At 36.7% G+C, this 18,699-nt stretch overlaps 1 protein-coding gene and 1 long non-coding RNA gene across 11 annotated transcripts in view; one reads left to right on the top strand and one right to left on the bottom strand.

Annotated features, from left to right (window-relative positions):
* Positions 1–18,699, bottom strand: part of DMD (dystrophin) — a 1,217,172-nt gene that overhangs the window by 22,853 nt on the left and 1,175,620 nt on the right. For 9 of the 10 annotated variants that reach the window (XM_068917030.1, XM_068917051.1, XM_068917006.1 and 6 more), the window contains 4 exons: positions 14,592–14,657; positions 13,482–13,547; positions 10,146–10,304; positions 13–256 (listed from right to left, as the gene is read on the bottom strand). In XM_068917030.1, the coding sequence (XP_068773131.1) occupies positions 13–256; positions 10,146–10,304; positions 13,482–13,547; positions 14,592–14,657 (535 nt within the window). The remainder of the gene's footprint in view (positions 1–12; positions 257–10,145; positions 10,305–13,481; positions 13,548–14,591; positions 14,658–18,699) is intronic. The other variant, XM_068917057.1, reaches the window with a different exon arrangement.
* On the top strand, positions 8,021–18,608 carry LOC104149968 (uncharacterized). Its single transcript, XR_695455.2, has 3 exons — positions 8,021–8,069; positions 8,845–8,953; positions 18,495–18,608. It is a non-coding gene; the product is annotated as an uncharacterized lncRNA (long non-coding RNA).

The following is an 18,699-nucleotide window of genomic DNA, read 5'->3' as shown; positions in this document are numbered from 1 at the left end:
CTGAGGATTCACCTGTTCCAGCAGCTGCCTTAGCCTGTGCAGCTGTGACTCCAGCTGCTTGTTGTGATCCTCCAGAATCTGCATCCTAGCCTCCAGGCGGCCCTTGTGCTGGCGAAGCAGCTTGGCTTCTGCAATGAGTTCAGCATCCCGGGGACTTTGTGGAGAGACTGGCATCATCTCAGGGGGGGACGGCAGTGGAGACAAACCTTTGTGATCATGCTGTTGCTTCAGTCGGTCATATTCTGCTTGCAAGTTTCTGTTGAATAGTGACAAGAAGGTAAAAGCTTTATATATATATATATTTTTATATATATATATGTATATATGTATATGTTCTCATTTTTAGAAGTCAGATTGCCTGGCATGAAAACACCCTAGTAATACTTAGTGCTAACAGAGTACTTTGTATGATCAAAGCACTTTACAAACACTAAATAAAGCTTACACCAGCTGGCCTACCTACCTATTTTACAGATGGGAAAATGAAGACACAAAGAAGGCCACATAACAATTTAGAACAAAACACAGAATTCAAGAGTTCATTTGCCACTCTGCTGTCATTACTCAGGTCACATCACTCTGCTTCCTTTATATCTGCAATTCTATTTCCAGTCTAGCTCTAAAATTACCAGCCTGAGATAAGGAAAAGATGATCAATGAGCTAATATGTTAAAACTGCACTTGTAATTTTTGGGCTAACTAACTTTTGGGCTATAACTTCCACCTTTGTACAGCACTATCTAGAGTGATAGTCTACTGTAACTTTATGACTTTTTAAAACTTGTTCTTTTATTCATTTCCTCCAGTAAAACATCTATGTGATTAATATAACCTATAAGGACCACATGAAAAAAAAATCTACCAAGTAGTAAGAATACTGAGGTAAAAAACTGAAACCTCGTTAGAGATAGCAGCCTGACAATGTAAAAATAGACTCTTGTAGCAGAAAACGTTGTACACAAGGGAGGCATAACAAACTGCACTGGGATTTTGCTACTGCTTTCCAGCGGGGAAAACTGGTTCCACAGACGACAGCCTGAAACTGCTTACTCAGATAGTGACCCAGATTTCTTTTTTTCAAACAACTTCTTATTAGAGGTTGGTAGAACGGGCATTTTTTGCTAGTTTTGCCTGCAAACCACAATTCACACGGATATTTTGGTCTGGAGACTCACAGCACCTCAGAAACATTCCAATTAAGCTGTGAAACACTTCTAAAGATACGTAACTGTCACCAGAACTACAATGAAAAGGTTATGCATCATTTCACACGGATAAGAAAGCAATACTAAGGAAAAAGACAGGCTATTACCCCTAAGGGATACCTGCCCTATGTGATCCCTCCCTCTGCAGCAAATGTAAAAGGTAAAAGAAACAAAAAGGGGCTGATCCTTCTTAGCTTCAGGTTCTTCCATAATTCTGAGCTTCTCTAAAACGCATAGAAAGAGGAGACAACAGAGAGAATAAACGTGGAGATTGCTCGAGAGCAACTGTTATACGTAATCTATATTCTTTCATTTTTTGACACTCTATATTTAAGGGATTAGCTAAAAATACAACTCTAAACATGAGGGCTGACAAGCTCTCAAAGAATAAAAACTACAGAGCTGCCAAATGATAAACATCTTTGGATGACAAATCAAGAAGGTGCTATAAATATCACAGGTATTTTCTTCTACATCAGACAGCTTTTTCAAAGGATGATTTTGCTTTAAGTAGATAAAGAGTTTCTAGTCTATGAAAATTATCTGAAAGAAAGAAAAAAGGGTTATACTGAATGTTGCTTTCCAAATGACTTAATGTCTTCTGATACTTCTAGGTGAATGAACAGGTGAATACTTCTAAATATAAAAAAGATTAGAAATAGGAATGAGAATGTCAACAGTATCACACATGATCTTATGGTAGACTACATATAGGATTGATTAAGCCAAGCGTTTGTCACTAAGTCTGTAGGCAGTGATTATCACTACACTGTAAGGAATTTCCCAGATGTATGACACAGGCAATATTTTACAAATAGCAGACTCGAAGTTTGAAGGTCTCAAAGTGTTGGAAAGCAAAATTCCACTTTCAAAGCAAAAGATTAAGGGAAACTAAGTAAATGTACCTGGTCATAGTTACAACATAATCAGTTACTATGTTATAAAGAAATATATAATTGCTGACTCAACTATCAAGATACATAGAGAAGTCCTTCCAGTAACTAGGGTACTGAAAATCGAGTGAGGACCAGAGAGTAATGCAGATATAAATGCCTTCATGTCTAATATAAAATAGTTTAGAAGAAGATGGTGTTCTTGCTTTATAATTAGAAATAAAATACCTGTGGCTAATTTGATTCATTTCACTGGCCAAACTCCACCTTTATTTGAAGAGATGGTGTTAATCCAGTCCCATCTTTTAAGTAGCAGTTTCCAAGTATTATTCTCAGCTGAGAACCCTGACTTTACCATCAGGTTGCTTTCTCTTACGTTCTGTCATTCTGTCTGCCATCTGCCTGGCACTACAGGGGAAGAGATTAAAAGCCAAAGGAGATGTAGCTCTAGCGGGTACAAAGAGATCCCTAAGAAAAAAAGGCAGCAAAGTTGGAAGAGTAGCTGCTAGCTTTTTTTCTCTCTTTCTCTAATTCTAATTTAAAATTAATTGTCGTTTTCTGGAAATTGAGAGGGTTTCAAACTGCAGGGGATTGCATAAAATGGGGCAATGATTACAGATGCAATGATTAACCAGTAGCAGATGACAAGAGAATCACCTGGAACTTTATGACCTATCTCCATCAATAAAATGCTGATACGGGCATTGCATAGCAGCTGTCTTGCACAATTCTAAAGAAAGGGCATCACCTTTGGATTACAAGTCTTAAACTTTTTCAGAACTAACAACTGTTCTGACATGCACGGAAGTTGTTTTAATCAGCTGTATTTTCCAAGGTTTTAACGTTAAAGTTGCTCTCAGCATGGAAGGTCACTTGCATCTGTGATCATAGCTCAAGGGTGCTGGAACCAACAAGGACCGCTTTTGGTAATATTTAGAACCCTGGTTTGGAAATGTTTGTAATTGTGTTGATTTTGGAGGAGCCCATAAATGACTGTTCTCAGGTGACGCTCCATAGGAATATGCTAATGACACACATCACCCCCGAGCCATGTTTACATGAGACTAAGAACCATGTTCAGACAGCCTAAATTTCACATAAGTTCTTGAACCCAGACTTTTCCATTTACTGAGTGCTTCCAAGGGCTTAGTGTCCTCCAAAACAACTTAAAAACACACCACTTACAAAGTCTAAGACCTCTGAACACGAGCCTATGTGTTTAACGTTTTCAGCGTCAGTACAAGTGATCAAGATTTAGGGGTAATGACTACAGACCCCCCAAAACCAGAAGCCTCTGTATGCCGATTATAAAAGCAGTCAGCAATGTAATTTTGTTTATTACCAGGCTCTAGTAACTTGGGGTCGTGTAGCTTGAGGGCGCCACGCTACTGGAGATACAGAATGCTGTACAGGCACACAGGTGTTTCACTTGAGATCAAGAATACTGGATCTTCAGCATGAAGGAAATACCTGCCCTCACTTTGCCCTGTTCGATAACCATACTATCACCTCTCCCCACCACTAACGTGACCTTTATTCCACAGATACCAATTACCTATTTCCCTTTGACAGTGTAACTGATGCATATTTAGTCAAACTCTCAATAACCGTTCTCAACTTGTACTTAGCATTAAAATTTTCCATTTTTATTTTGGAATCTGCAGAAAGACTTGTGTGTGTACAGATGTCTCTGCTTTCTCCAGTTATAGTAGATGGTGTGACTAGGAACATTGCCTCCATCTACCAACTGTGATAAATCAAAAAGTCTTTTGATGGGGGCACTATTCCGAATATCTTTCTGTTAAACAGCACTTACAGGAAACCAACACTGACCTTGCCCAGAGAAATCAGAAGATGGGGCATCGCCAATATTTGATGCTAAACAACTTTAATAGTTTATTTATCTGTGTTAACAATAACGGATCTTAGGTACTGAACTATGATGAGTTATGATGAACTAACATAAATCTGGTGGTTCTCGACTGACTTATAAGGTATCTTTAGCATCATGTACATGCACTGTACATCAACACAGCTTGAGCAGATCTCAACTGCACTCAAGTGCACCCAGTCTTTAACATGAAATTCTGTCGACTTGGATGCGAAGGGTTGTAACTACTTAAAACCAGTACTGAACAGGTGGGTGGCATATTAGGCATGGTGCTAAAAGTATGGCATCAGGCACAGAAGTTGACACTTATTTAAATGTAGAGGTCTACACTGTAGGTGCTATAACTGAGCTGGCTATTTTAAGGTCTCCCTATGAGTCAATGAGGTTTACAGAGTGAGCTGCTCTTATTCCCAAGTAGACACCTACAAACAGTCGTATGATTCAGTTTTAAAAAGTTCTTAATTCTCTCTATTAACTAGAAAAGGAGGCTAGGATGGGAGGTGTCTAGCTCATGTGTGGGCCGTACCACTGTAGAATGTTGTAGGTCGTATTAGCTTCGTAAGATCAGTGATATGAAATGAGCATAAACTAATCACAAAGTAACTTGGGTAGGCATGTAACCAAACTCAAGGCTGTAGCTACACATTTAAGGACTCAGCCAGCCAAAACCAACCCCGCATCAGACACGGTTTGTGAGCCACCCTCCTGCTCCTTCTGGTTATATTTCTTTTAATTAAAATATCCATAATGATAAATGTTAAAAATTCTCTCTTAAGGAAAAAAAAATGTTGTCAAGGATACTGAGTATTATCCAAGCAGAGGTATGGCTGAATTTATGACTTCTATAGTTAAACACAGTAATATTGTTAGAAGAAAGGAACGTTTACATGTCACTGTAAAGGAAACATATGAGTTACTCCTGAGCATCGAGGTGAGTTTTGTTGCTGCACCTTCTCACTCCAGTTACGGAGTTCTTGGTCCAGGGAATCAAAACACTCATCATATCAATTGACTTCAGAGCTGTAAGAGTGATGCAGAGTGCAGATGATCAATAATATCAATAATAATTGGGACCGAATATATAGCAATAAAGATTTGTACTTACATAGGAGAAAAAAGTTGAAATTCAGAAAGAAATCATTTCAAAACTGCTGTAAGAATCTCCTGGAGGAGAAAACAGTCTGTTCTTTCTCCTAGCTCTGGAATAGTTTTAAGCTATGTGGTGAAAAAGGAATGTTGTTGCAAGACAGGCGCCTAAGGAACTGTCCGCATCCCTCAGAATGAAGCATTGACATTCTGAAGAAAGAGTATTTCTTACATTTTCAGTACAAAATAGGAAGTAAAAGAAAGGGGAGATAAAAGCATAATTCTCTCCCAATGAATGTGACTGAGCAAGTACAGTTCAGGTTGGGCGACTTTACACCTGGATGTCACAGACAAATAAAGCTGACACATTTTCTCCTCGCTGGGAAAATATATTCTATTTCCAGAAGACAAATATTCCAAGAAAAATTAACTATACTTGCACCTCTTTTAAACATTCATGAAGAAAAATAACAGGAAGCATGCAATGTAATCTTGATTTATGCAGCCATAAAGAGCTGGGTAGTAAAGATCTCATGAGTTATTAATAACATCCATCATTGGCAGGATTAATTGCCTGGTGAGGGAAATCCTAGCGGACCCCATCTGCTGAAAATTCCTCCCATAGGCAACTGAGAATTTGTGAATTTGTGTTGCTTTTCATCTCCCTACAAAAATCAGTGGTTTGAAGAAATGGACAAAGCTGGTAACTGAACCACCTTACCCTGTCCTTCATTAGAGTGCCACTGTTTACTTATGATGCTTCACACTCAGAAGATTTAGTTCCACTTCTTCACTTCCAAAATAAATATCAAAAGGAACCACAGCACATTTAGCAATGCATTACATTCCAGCTTTTGGCAACGATATAGAAGGAACTTATTTGAGTAGGCCTTTCACCAGTCTTCACATTTGAAGGAACACTACACCTAGGTGAAAACAGGGCAGCTTTGAGATTTGAGATGTTAGTGCTTCTCCAGTAGCACGCAGCCTGAGTGTGTTCTGTCTCACCACAAAAACACAAAATTTCATCACAAAATTTCTTTTTTAATGCTAGTATGGTACATGCTAATCTATAACCTATGTAATACGCTGCTTTACACGGACACTAAAAATCTATCTATCTCACCTGTTGCACTCTCAAGAAAATTCAAAAATGTTTTGGGTCAGTTCTATAACTGTTTTAAGTTTTTCTTTTATATTGCAAGAAAATGATAATGTGCTCTAAAGCATTCTAATGCCTATTGAGTACATGAAGAAACGGTCTTATAATATTTCATGTGATTTAAAACTGAGCATGAATCTGAAGGCCTAATACTCAAATAAAACAGTTTCACCAATGGAAGATATTCTCTAAAATGTTGTATTTTAGCAAATATAAATTTTTAACCGTCAAATTTTAGGCATAAATTATTTAAGGAAGTCATGTTTGCTAGCTACAAAAGCACCAAGCTCTGAAAACTCTAGTAGATAAATAATTAATACCTCACAAGAGCTCTTTGGAACCAAAAAGAAACAGCCAGAACTATGTTACAGCTAGGTTAGTTTATAATTTGGATTATACGTTTCAGAAGAATTCAAAACAGGCAACAGATCTTTTTAAACTGTCCAAAAGCAAAGACTCAAAATTTCAACTTCAAAGAGTCTCTTTCATCTCAACAAGTCAAGACTGAAATATTTGGAGACCAGAAAACGCAGCTGAAAACCAAATGGAGGTCAGAATGCTATACACAGCTAAAAAGAGATGAGGAAAACTGAAAATGAGAAGAAGACAGAAGGGCTGTTTTAAAAGTAGGAAACTGGGGAGAACAGAAGCTGACAGGGAAATGACAATAGAGTATTTTGAATATCTCAGTATTACTTCTTGCTGATAGTTAATGCAACTTTTCCACCAACTGCTAGGAAATTAGTGGGTGTGCTGAATAAAATCGTGAAATACCAACACATCAGCAGAGTGTGTTAAATCTTCATTGTCAAAAATCAACAAAGTGTATGTAATAAAAGTTTTGTCAATATAGGCATGAAAGGTGACAGTATTTATCTGACATAGCTAGCTCTCTAGCTCCTTGCCTTTCCAAGAATAAACATCACATCCAGCCCAGCAGCAGAAAGGAGATGCACTCCAGCAAATGTGTGCATGTGGCTTTCAAGACGAGATATTCACAACTGAATGAAACAACCCAGGTGCTTTAAGCCTGCGCTGAGGAAAGGAGAGCACAGTATGAATGACATCGCCGTTTATCCCATTTCCAAACTACAGATTCATTACATTCAAATGCTGCAACAATAAACAATGTTTACTCAGCGAGTACTTTCGCAATAAAATGTGAAGGAACATGAGTTTACCCACTGGAACCAGGATCACACTAGGAATTAGAGCTCGGTTTGTTAATTACCTCTGATATCAGTCAAAAAAGGTTTGAACAAACTCAAGGTAGGTGAAAGACTAGAAAATACAGAGAGAGGTCTAAAGGGATAAAACTGTTTTTGTAAGGCAGAAAAGTGTATGTGTGTCTCCTGATCAATCCTGTTTGAACGGCTTATTTTTGTGACGTGAATCAGTGATTCTTCCATAAAAGCACAGTGATCTGGCTGTGACGGTCTTTCAGGACAATAAGCAAGAACTTGTTCTTTTTAGAGCTTCTGCCTCACATTTTAAGTACAAGCTATTTATAGAAGCTTGCAGAGACAGATGCAGAGAGATAAAAGTCATGATTTTGTCATCATCAATGAAAATCACAGCAGTGTGACCTCCACACTGTCATACAGAAATAGATCTATCAGTCCCTGCTGCATTAAGACTTGATTCAGCCATAAAAGGACAGGTTACTTGTGGGTGGCATCTAGTAACTAAGTCTGCTTTCAGATAATCTATTTCTTAAGCAAGCAGAAGTAGTTTAGTAAAACAAACAAACCAACCAACCAACCCCCAAACCCTAATGAGTTTTAGTCGCTCTAATAGCAGAAATGAGAAGACAACACAGGGTACAAGCACAGGTAACCAAGCCTATAGCTCATTTAATCCAGGATTGGCAAACTTTAAAAACAGGTATTTTTAAGGTATAATTCTTGTCAGAGATTTTTTTTTAACTTGCTATTCCTGATTATTATACTAAACAAAGCTCATACTGATATTTAAGGCATAATCTCAAAAAGGAATTTCTCAGATTATTTAGCTATCTAAACTCAAGGCTATGCTTCTGTTCACTTACCATCTTTTTAATCTGTAATATGCTGCTTTAAAAGGTGTACTCCTTTTTGGTGGGCAGTTTAGTTTGTGTATAGGTAGAAAACATTCCAATTTTTCTTTCTGCTGTTTAAAAAATAACCTTCTCCAAACCTACAGTTACTAGTACTAATAACTAATACTAGTTACATGACATTTCTTAACCACAAAGTCCTAAAAATGCAAAATATGATAGCTTTTTTAAAATACTGATTTTCCTCCACTTGGGAAAGCATTCTGGCTTTATGTACTATGTATCAAAAATTTGCGACTTGTTTCAAGCAAGATCTTACCGCTTTTTGGCGAGCAAGAGTTTTGTTTTCCACAGCTTTCTGTCTGAAACACTTTCCTCATCCTTTATGCCTCATCAGTTCTCCGTATTATTTGAAACCCCACTGAAAAAAACGTAATCTTGACCATTCCTCTTTATTTCTCACTCTCATGTTTATTCTTTGGAGTATTTAATTGATATGTGCAAGCTCTGAGAAATAATGTTATCCTTGATTTTAATTACATGTGACAATACAGAGTTTTGTTACTTTGCAGATGCTAATTCACCGTCCTTGGAGTAAGGAAAATGTCAGTCAGTATTTTCCTTAAGAGATGGGAGAGGGATACATAGGCATCTGTTACACTTTATGCCCGTGTTCTTCAGGTAGGTTTGAATGTAATATCCATGTATTCTACCTGCAACTAATTCCCCATAGGAAATGGTTAGATTTTAGCAGTTATATCTTCAGTGTAACTTGATGATGCTGCCAACTCTTGCAACTATTTTCTTGATGTTCCTAAGGCTAATGGTTCCTGCATTACACCTTAATTGTAAACAAGACAAAGTATCTAGCTCTTACAGCATCAAGAAAAAAGAGCAAGAAAATGCTAATAGACTGTACTGTAAAGGCTGAAGACAGGAGAAGGTAAATAAAAACGTGCTTTTGTAGATTTAATGATTTTTAAGTTTACATTCTTATTTTGATAGTTGATGGTTGTGATTGTGAATCTGCCAGTGTCAAGATCTACCAGTTTTTATGCTGATGGCATGAGTGCAGAGCATTGCAGAAACAGGACTACAGTGATGTGATGGTGCAAGGGTCTAGTCCGGATATTTTGTGATTAATGAAGATACTTTGAAGTTAAACTTGAAATTAAAAGAAGTGATAAATGATATGTGATACTGAAGGGCTAAAGAAATGGCAACAAATAAGTTACTATCAAAGAAATAAAACGAAATAAAAGAGGACGCAAGTTTTAACTAACATGAACATAAGTATTCATTTGTCAGAGGAAGATGCAAGTTGAGAACTCATTTTATTCCTAAGAATGCCACCAATGTTGATTCTATCCAGCTCAGCACAATTATTCCATATACTTTTTATTCAAAATTAATATTGTATTGAGGTTGTTTAAAAGCTTCACATGTCCCAGTGACCCACCTTTTAGAGAGAAGTATGTCTTCCAACGGTTATTACCAAGAAAAAAAAAACATCTTTTCTCAGTAGAGTTGTAGAAAATCTGCACACTTTCCTCATAAACGGCAAAATAAGGAAACACTGGAATAAAGCTCTTTGATGTTTATCATTTTGAGAGTTCTACGGAACAAACTAATGGCAACAGTGCTGACTCATCACTGCACTGAAAGTGGGAATGAGTTAATAACTAACTATACAATTTCAGTTTCATCATCTCTCTCTTTCTGAGAGGAAACTGAACGGATTAGGGAGGTTTAATAGAATCAACTTATTTAAAAAGACAGCCTAACGGCAGGGCTTTATTAGTTTCCATTCTTCACTTTTATTTGTGCCTTTGGTACATACCTGATCCCTGCTGTAGCTTAGAGTGTAACTCACCTGTTTTCCTCTTCCAGATCTGCAAGAATCCTCTCTAGTTCACCTCTTTCTTCACTCTCCAGAGAAATCAAAATCTGGGCAGGGCTTCGGGGCTGGCTCAGGGGGGACTCCTGGTTCAGACTTTGGCAGTAGTGCTGGATTAGCAAGTGTTCATCATCGCTGGAAAATAGAGGAGGATAAAACAGGCTGCTACCTTTTTCATTTTTACCTTTGCAATGAATATGAGGAAATGACTCATTGTAAGGCTCTCATTTCTTACAAGGAAATTCACTGAACTCACTGTAATGAACAGCAGAGCAGTGTATGTGAAATGAAATCTGCTGAATTGTTTCACTTAGTCTGTGGTAATTTTCCTCCTCCACAGACTCCATCTCTCTTCCCCTCTGCTTCTCAGATATTTAAAGTCCAGTATTGTCACAGCTGAAATCTCAGCCTTCCTTTTTCACTCAACTTAAATTAGAGATTTGCTTGAGAGAAAAAGCCACCTTATGCTACCTAACTGTATTGAGCAAGGTTTATCCAAGCACAGGCGAAATATTTATTTTTACACTACAAACTCTCCTCATTTAGTAAAGGCATCCCATATTTACGTATTTTAGTCCTTAAAACTGTAAATTTAGTGAAATGAAAGAAATCTTGACTTATTCATAATTTCATGAAATTAGGCTATTTTTGACTACGGAAATATTTTGAAAGTACAGATGACGTACACCACCAGAATATAAATATATTCTATTTTATACATACGATCCATTTCTTAATTTCTATTTCCCCTGAAACTATCAGGTTTCAAGCACAAGCATATCTGGAAAAAAAACCCAAATCCAGTTCTGAAGACCTTAACAAACCTCACAGAATGAAATTAAAGTTCTGGGTGCTAAGGAAATGCATTCTGGCGCTAAGACGGGCAATTAACATCAGCAATAATTTTAAGAAACCATGAAAGGTGGCATCAGTACAAGTCAATGACAGGAAAGAAACACCACTGCTGTTGAGAATCTTGTTCTTCCGGTAACATTGAGGTATAACACAAAATCACTTAGTATACTTTTTTTCTGTTACTTTTGCAATCCAGAATTTAAAGGACATCTTGAATTCTTGTTATTATTCAAAAATTAAAACATTCTCTGTTTCCATTTTGTTCCTGAAAATGACGCCATTTTATAGACTGCAGGAGAGCCAAAGCAATTTAGAGCACATTAACATTGGTTCATAACAGAGAACTATCAATTTTTCACAAAGGGTATTCTTTACTTATTTTAAACAAAATTTTCAAGGCTCACTAGTTCCTAAATTTATACTTTCCATGAAGCACTTCAGCTTTGAATTCACTCAAACAACTACTCTGCATATATATACATCCTTATACATCCTAAGTGAATTAATGGGGAAAAAGTGACATAATGACTGCTGCACTAACTAGATTGTCATTTTCCAAGACATACTCCTTGCGTCATTTTCAGCCCGCACATATTTGTAGATATAATTACAATGATGCTGCAGATCCAAATGTTTTGTGTCCGTATATACAGAGATGTCCTCCTCCCCTCCATGCATCAATGTAGCTATCATTCTACCTGCAATTATAAACCAGGTAATCCAAAGCCCATGAGAATGTCACTAAACAATACTCGAAGAACACCTGACATAAAAAACTCAAAGTTACAGCTCCAAACTCACTTAAAGCACGAAGAATTTTTGGAGCTTTGATTTTACTGCCATTTGTATCTGGATCTCAGTTCTTCCAAAATTCAGAAGATACAACTATATTCTAATTTTAATACTGCAAACTGAGTGATAAACTGAGTGGAAAGTCAGTGGCTAGCTTATTAACTTAAGCATACGAATACAATTTTTAATTAACCAAAGAACGAGTTGAATAGTAAGATCAAAGCACAATAAGAAAAATATAGCTTACGTATGATTTTGTGCATAAGGGCACTCAAATACTTCACTGAGGACAAGAGGAAAAATCATATATAATAAAACTACTACTAACCACAACAATCCAAGATTAGCATTAAATCTGGAAACAGGGTTTCATTAATTGTGTGAAACTACGCTGACATTATGTATGTATTAGCTTTGACATGACATTTTCATTTTTTCCTTTTTGAACCAATAGATTAAAACAATGGTAAAGTACTGGGCTGTACACATAACTTTCTTTCAAACTTGGTGGGTAACAATCCTATCAAGTCAAAAGAGAAATGATTTCAAAACAAAGAAATAAATTGCTTTATTAATATCCAAGAACGTATCACAGGCTCACAAACATCCTTATAAAATACTGATGCCTTGGAATCAAGTACTGGAGTTCTGTGCTCTAAAGGAACACCATAAACTTAGTAAAAACCATATACTATCTGATTTAAAAAAAAAAAATTACTTACACTGTGGTAAGGATCCCACTACAGACAATAGAGAAAACACTTCAGAATGTTGGGTGTTATTTTTTTTTTCCTGTTTGATTCATTTGGAATCTATGTTATGGCTTCTTCTACACTGTTATAACGTTAACTAAGAACAAATTTTCAAGCACTCCAGTGATTTATGTACTTATACACTGTTCCTGAAAGCACTACCCACAGTTAGCTTTCTGGTTCTGTGCGCTCAGAGATAAACAAGATAAAGAAAGCTTTGGAAAAGGAGAAATGTACGATCATGTCACAAAACTGTAAAAATGTCTCAGTGTGACATGAAATTGAACTACTTTTTTGAAAACATTCCAAATTGACATTAACTTCTATACTATATATGATTTTAAATATAAAGTAGTAAAATGAATGCTTGTCAGTGATCTGTCCAGCTTAAGGTTTACGACTTTTGATATTTCACAGTGAGGATGAGTCACTTCTGGGTATTACTGGTGATGTATTTCAGTTATTTGAAGACAAAAAATTTCTGTATAGCCTCACTAGCCTTCTGTATAACATTTTCCCCACAACATTTTCTAGCTTACAATAATTTCATCATGTTAAAGCTTGCAGTTCAGATAGACGGGATGCCTTTTCTTTGTCCTTGAAACACATCAGATGATAAGCGTATTTTCCAAATAATATGGGAAGTGTTTGCTGAATAAATTAGTAATTTTTGTTGAGAAATTAATAAGTTTAATTTTGATGATATTAACCATCTGTTGCATAAATTAGGTATTAAGCTATAAACCATAAATTCAGACACCACTATATAAACTGAGCGAACATGAGAAGTTCACCATGAAACTGAACCAGGTGTAGGACATGGCCATGCAAATTCTGGTTTTATAGAATTCATTACCAGTTGTAGACCTACACAAGAAAATATATACGAAAAATATTAGAACAATCCACTTACATGCTTTCATTAGGTGAAATACTGTCATTTAGATAAGAACCATTGCTGTTCTCCATTTCTGCTAGCCTACGGAAAAATAAACAAACTCATTAAAATCAACAGCGTTTTTCAGAAATTTTGCTTGCTCTAACATTCCTGAAAGAATTAAAGAATGCCGTATTTTTGATGACTTAAGAGTATTTGAAACACAGACGACTTTACATTCACTGTTGGTTACCAAAAGGCTTTGCAATAAGCTATCACAAGTAATTGTTTATAAATTACAGTGACCTGTTTAAACTCATTTCTAAGTTTTCAACTCTTCCTCTGAGATTATATTCAATTCCTCCTGATTAATTAATTTCACAATCAAAGAAAGGCCTGGAGATGCCAGGGGATTCCACAAATTGTTCTGTAGCTGTCAATGCCATCACAGAACTGAAATGACCAGTCACTTCTCATTGGTTTTCAACATTTAGTCTCTCCTACGTGTACTGCATAATTTAGAAAATACCTCTGTTGATCATGGGGTTTTTTGGGAGGAAAAGAGGAAGCTGGAATAATTATTTTTCACCATCTCAGCCCTTGCAAATTAACCTGCTTGGTAGAAAACCAGCTTATTTTTTGTAGTTGCTCAGTTAACCCACTTTTTGACTGTTAAGAGCAATATGGAAGTGGACAAGTGTAGTAAAGCAGTGACATATTACTATTTTTACCCTCCAAACCAAGGTCCTGTCTGCAATATTTGTTACGGTGAATTACTTAACACTGAAATGTGAATTAATTATGGCATTTGAGATTCATGTACAGTTTGGAGGTTTCAGCTCCTCTGATTTATATGATTACCACGGTCTATATGAAAAATAAAACACTCTTAACCTGAATGCACGCCTTAACAAAGACCCCCACAGAAACTAAAGGCCATTTTAATCAAGTACACGCTCTGGCATGCAAGTTAGTTGATAGAATGATTAGTGGTAGTTACGGGTTATACTCTGCATCCCAGATCTGGGAAAACAAATCCCCAAATCCTATTTTTCTTTAAGAACTATTCAGGTTGCAGCTAGCTTTTGGGATTTTTTAAAAGATTGTTTAAAGAAAGATTTGCCTAATGTCCAGCTGGTCTCATACCTGCTAGCATAATGTTCAATGCGTGAATGAGTATCATCGTGTGAAAGCTGAGGGGACGAGGCAGGCCTATAAGGCAGAAAACACTGATTAATCACAAACAATACCCCTTTAAAAGTAAAAAAGACACTCAGGTATGTCTATGCCCTCGCATTTCTATGCCTTATGCTTTTACTGTTTGATAAAACAGCAAGTTATACTTCTGATCCTTTGTGATGTGTGTGCTTCCTCAAGTCACCAGCAGAGTGTTTTGTGATACCAGACAGGATCGTGACAATTCTGCAATTTGTCTGTGACAATGACTTTTCTCTATACAAATACCTGAAGAACCTTTTTCCCAAAGGATTTACAGATGAGCTTTCTCCCCGATTCTCCTTCACACCAGCCTCCTACATTCATAGTTCTGTTTTACTCACAATTCCATGTATGCTCTGAAGCCCTGCTTTCATGTGTCACTGAAAACCTTTTCTCTGCCTCCTTCCCTGGTCCAATATATGTTTCTAGCCCAGCAGAAGCACTTTCCATTTAAATGTGCCTGTCAGTACTTACTCCACGATCAACTAGGAATAAATACATGAAAGATAAAATGTCTGAAATAAGCCTTTAATAACACACTGCAGAAACTGATGATTTGGTCTGGCTTCTTTCCAATGTTGCAATTTGAACCAATAAATCAGTGTGTTGTACTGTTACCTGTTCTATTTTGGATTTTCTGCCTGACAAATGAGTTGGCAGAAGATCCTCTTCACTTTTTTCTGTCAGTCAAAACAATTAATGGGACTTTTCTCAAGAATTAGAATATTGTTCTGGCTTCAGTCTTGAAAATTGCACTGATATCATTATTTTAGCTAGATATGCAGTTCAGAGATCGCTGTACTGGTAGAAAGTACTGTAATGTGATGTGGAATTTGGCCAGTCTATTAGGACATGCTAGAAAAATAAAAAATGATGCAGCTTTCCAGATTGTACAACTTCAAATTTCAGCGAAATTTCCCCTTCTGTCTCTTTATTCTGTCTATAAGGGCTCCTTTCAGAACTGCTGAGTTATGAAATATCTTCCTCTCATTTTAAATTGTTATATATTGTAGTTCAAGCTGGTTCTGTTCAGTGTGGATTGCATTACATTTCAAGAGTGGATAAAATAACTTCTGTATTTACTGGTTATAACTCAAAATTTTAACAGTCATGTGGTGGATAATGCTGCTGTTAGGAGTTTGATAATCCTGTAGCAATCTACTACAGAATCATTACACATTACTGTTCATCTTCTAGTTTTCATATCAGCCTGCAAAGTGCTTTAGAAAACTAGGATCTTTCAGAATTCATAGAACGATATGCTGCATATGTAAAAGTCATTATTATCAATGCTTCTTCTCAGGGAATGAGAAAGCTTTTCTCTGTAAGATATTATTGGTCAAGTATCAAGAATCTCATTTTGTCTGAAGTGAGCTTTGGCCTCCATCTCTAAGTTTATCCACCATATAGTCAAGCATTACCAGAGCAAACCAGTAGACAAATACTCAGTTCACAGAGTTCCTCAGTACAACAGAGATGCATGAAGATGGGCAATTGATTCTCTGCAATCTGATATCGCATTTTGCCTAAGAAAATCAACACTGAAGGGAAAGGAGTGGGAAAATAGTGCAATTTATCCAGAGCAGTGCATTATGGAGCAAGATAATAACACTTTTCTGATTAAAAAAAATGCAAGTAGCATTAGTTTGTTTGTTTGACATACAGTACGTGTTAAGCTGGTCTAAGATGGTAACTATCAGTGAAAGAAGAGGTCTTGCTCTCAATGCACACGCAATTGTGTTTCTGCTCCTACCACTACCTCTAGATTAGGAAATCTGCGCTAAAAATAGCTTTAGTTTTGAACGGAATCATTCTCCTAATCTGTCTTAATGATGGTACTACACCTTTGTACCAGTACAAAGGAAAGGATAACACTTGTCTGAGACCAACTGGCCAAAGGAGGAAGAGATGTGATGCTCCCTTTGGCAGCAGTGCAAGCTAAAAGATTCAAACTGCAGACTATTTGCATGCTTGCATACCTGCTGCCTTGAAACTAAGTTTTACCTTTAGAAGTGAACAAAGTATGATTCCAGCACACCAAAAAAAGTTAAACTAACAGAAATTGAGAAACAGACTTAAAAAAATATGAACATGAATCTAGCATATATATCTTACTAGTGAAAAATAAAATATTAAGACACTTTTGTAAAAAACTGATCCAAAGCCAAAAAACAAAATAAAACCTGATTTAATCCCAAATCCTATTCTCTCATTTTAGGCACTTCCAAAATTAAAATGTAAAATAATTCAGTAGGTTACAAAAATACTATTAATAGACTTCCTTTTTCAGCTAATTCTTCATACATCCTTGTCATGTCCTCATATGCTTTCAGGAGTACCTGACTTTGCTTTGAATTAGACATAGGACACCAGGTTTGGTGCACCTTATATTTGACCCAGTACACTCCACTGGGGTGTTCCCCCTACCCCGTATATTTAAAATATTTCAAGGACTTCTGTAGGGACACATATATAACCCAAATACTTTACACAGAAAACTGGCAATAGCTTTTTCCTTCCACATACTTCTGAAAATGAGACAGGATTTCTGAGGTGGAAATGAAAGTAGGAAGGTTAAGGGTTTTATTTTGTAATAATGCCAGAACACCCTCAGCTCTATCTTGATGTTTTTTAACTCCTATAACCAAAGAGTAAATTGTAAATTTTTTTTTTCCCCTAAAAGATAGCACAGTGCGTGTAACTTGTTCAAACTGACTGTGTCTCTCTGCCAACTACAGGCATGTGATGAGGCTACGTTTTCAGGTTTGTCTGCACTTCAAAATATACTGCAGTAGCGATCTATCTCACTGAGTTTTTTAAAAATTTGCTTATGAAAGCAAACATGTTGAAGAGCACTGCAAAGTTTCAGCGTTGTATTTAGTTGTTTAAAGGCAGACTTCTGCCAGTATCTGAACTAGCCTGAGAATGACTCCGCTGCAGTGCAGTCTGCTGTGTAGACACATTCGTAGATGACCATCCGTAAAAGAGCTCACTATCCTTACTTTTTGAGGACATGTAATCAGCTCACATAACCACTTTCAGTAGTCAGTAAGAAGGCTTAGAAACACAGCTAATATTTAACCCAGATATAAATTCCTTTTACTAAGGCACCATAGTTACATATTTCAAGATGGTGTCTGCAGTAATAGCCATAAGAATTCCACTGAAGTCAAGTGGCGCTTGAGTGGCAAATACCATATCCTGCAGTTCCCTACGCTCACAGAAACTTGGGTGAAAATATGAAGACATTTTGCTTGCTAGTCAACATTTCAGTTGATGCTTGAAAGTATGGAATCATGTTACTGTTTTTGTCCCCGTGACAGTCCCCAGTCCAAGCATAAAGAGAGAAATTCTCCTTGTAAAATGCATGAGCTGCCCCTTTACTTCATGGCAACCAGAATATAGGTAAAGCATCAGCTAATAAGCAATCGGAATCACTAACTTCTAACGAAAAAAATGTATGTATATATACTTATAAGCAACCCCAGACATTATAACATACTGCTGATGTTAGGATAGTGCTAGCACTATTGAATGCTGTCAGGTTATGCTCTTCTGGAGGTCTTTGGAGACTACCAGAAAACTGGTATGAAAGCACCAGAATAAGAAAAGATCTCAGAAGACATAGGAAAGTTTTCTAATAATCAGAGTAAGAGGTTTGACTGCCAAATCTGGAATTAGCCTTGTAACCAAGAAATAGCTTTACACCTCCACCTCGTTAGCTCAGTAACTTGTATTGTAAGCCTGCTGGCCTAGCACTAAGGAAAGAAATAAAGCTAGTAGAACAAAGAAAAATTGTTTCCATTTTTTCATTTTCTGCTTTCTTGTCAGATCAGATGAAAGGATCGCGTTCATGAAGACATCCGAGTTGGTCGCCTAAGACTCGTTACCTTTCCCTACAAATCCCGCTTCGCAGTATTTCTCGAGCTCGCTGAAGTATTACAAGCAAGTTAAACTCCCTGTAGTATATGACCCCTTAACCTTTGGTGTGAAGCTATTATCTTAGGCATGCTACGAAGTTATTTCTGTAAGTGAA

This window comes from Struthio camelus, chromosome 1 (assembly GCF_040807025.1).
Source record: "Struthio camelus isolate bStrCam1 chromosome 1, bStrCam1.hap1, whole genome shotgun sequence".
NCBI classification, from domain to species: domain Eukaryota; kingdom Metazoa; phylum Chordata; class Aves; order Struthioniformes; family Struthionidae; genus Struthio; species Struthio camelus.
This window is presented reverse-complemented; position numbering and strand designations above follow the sequence as displayed.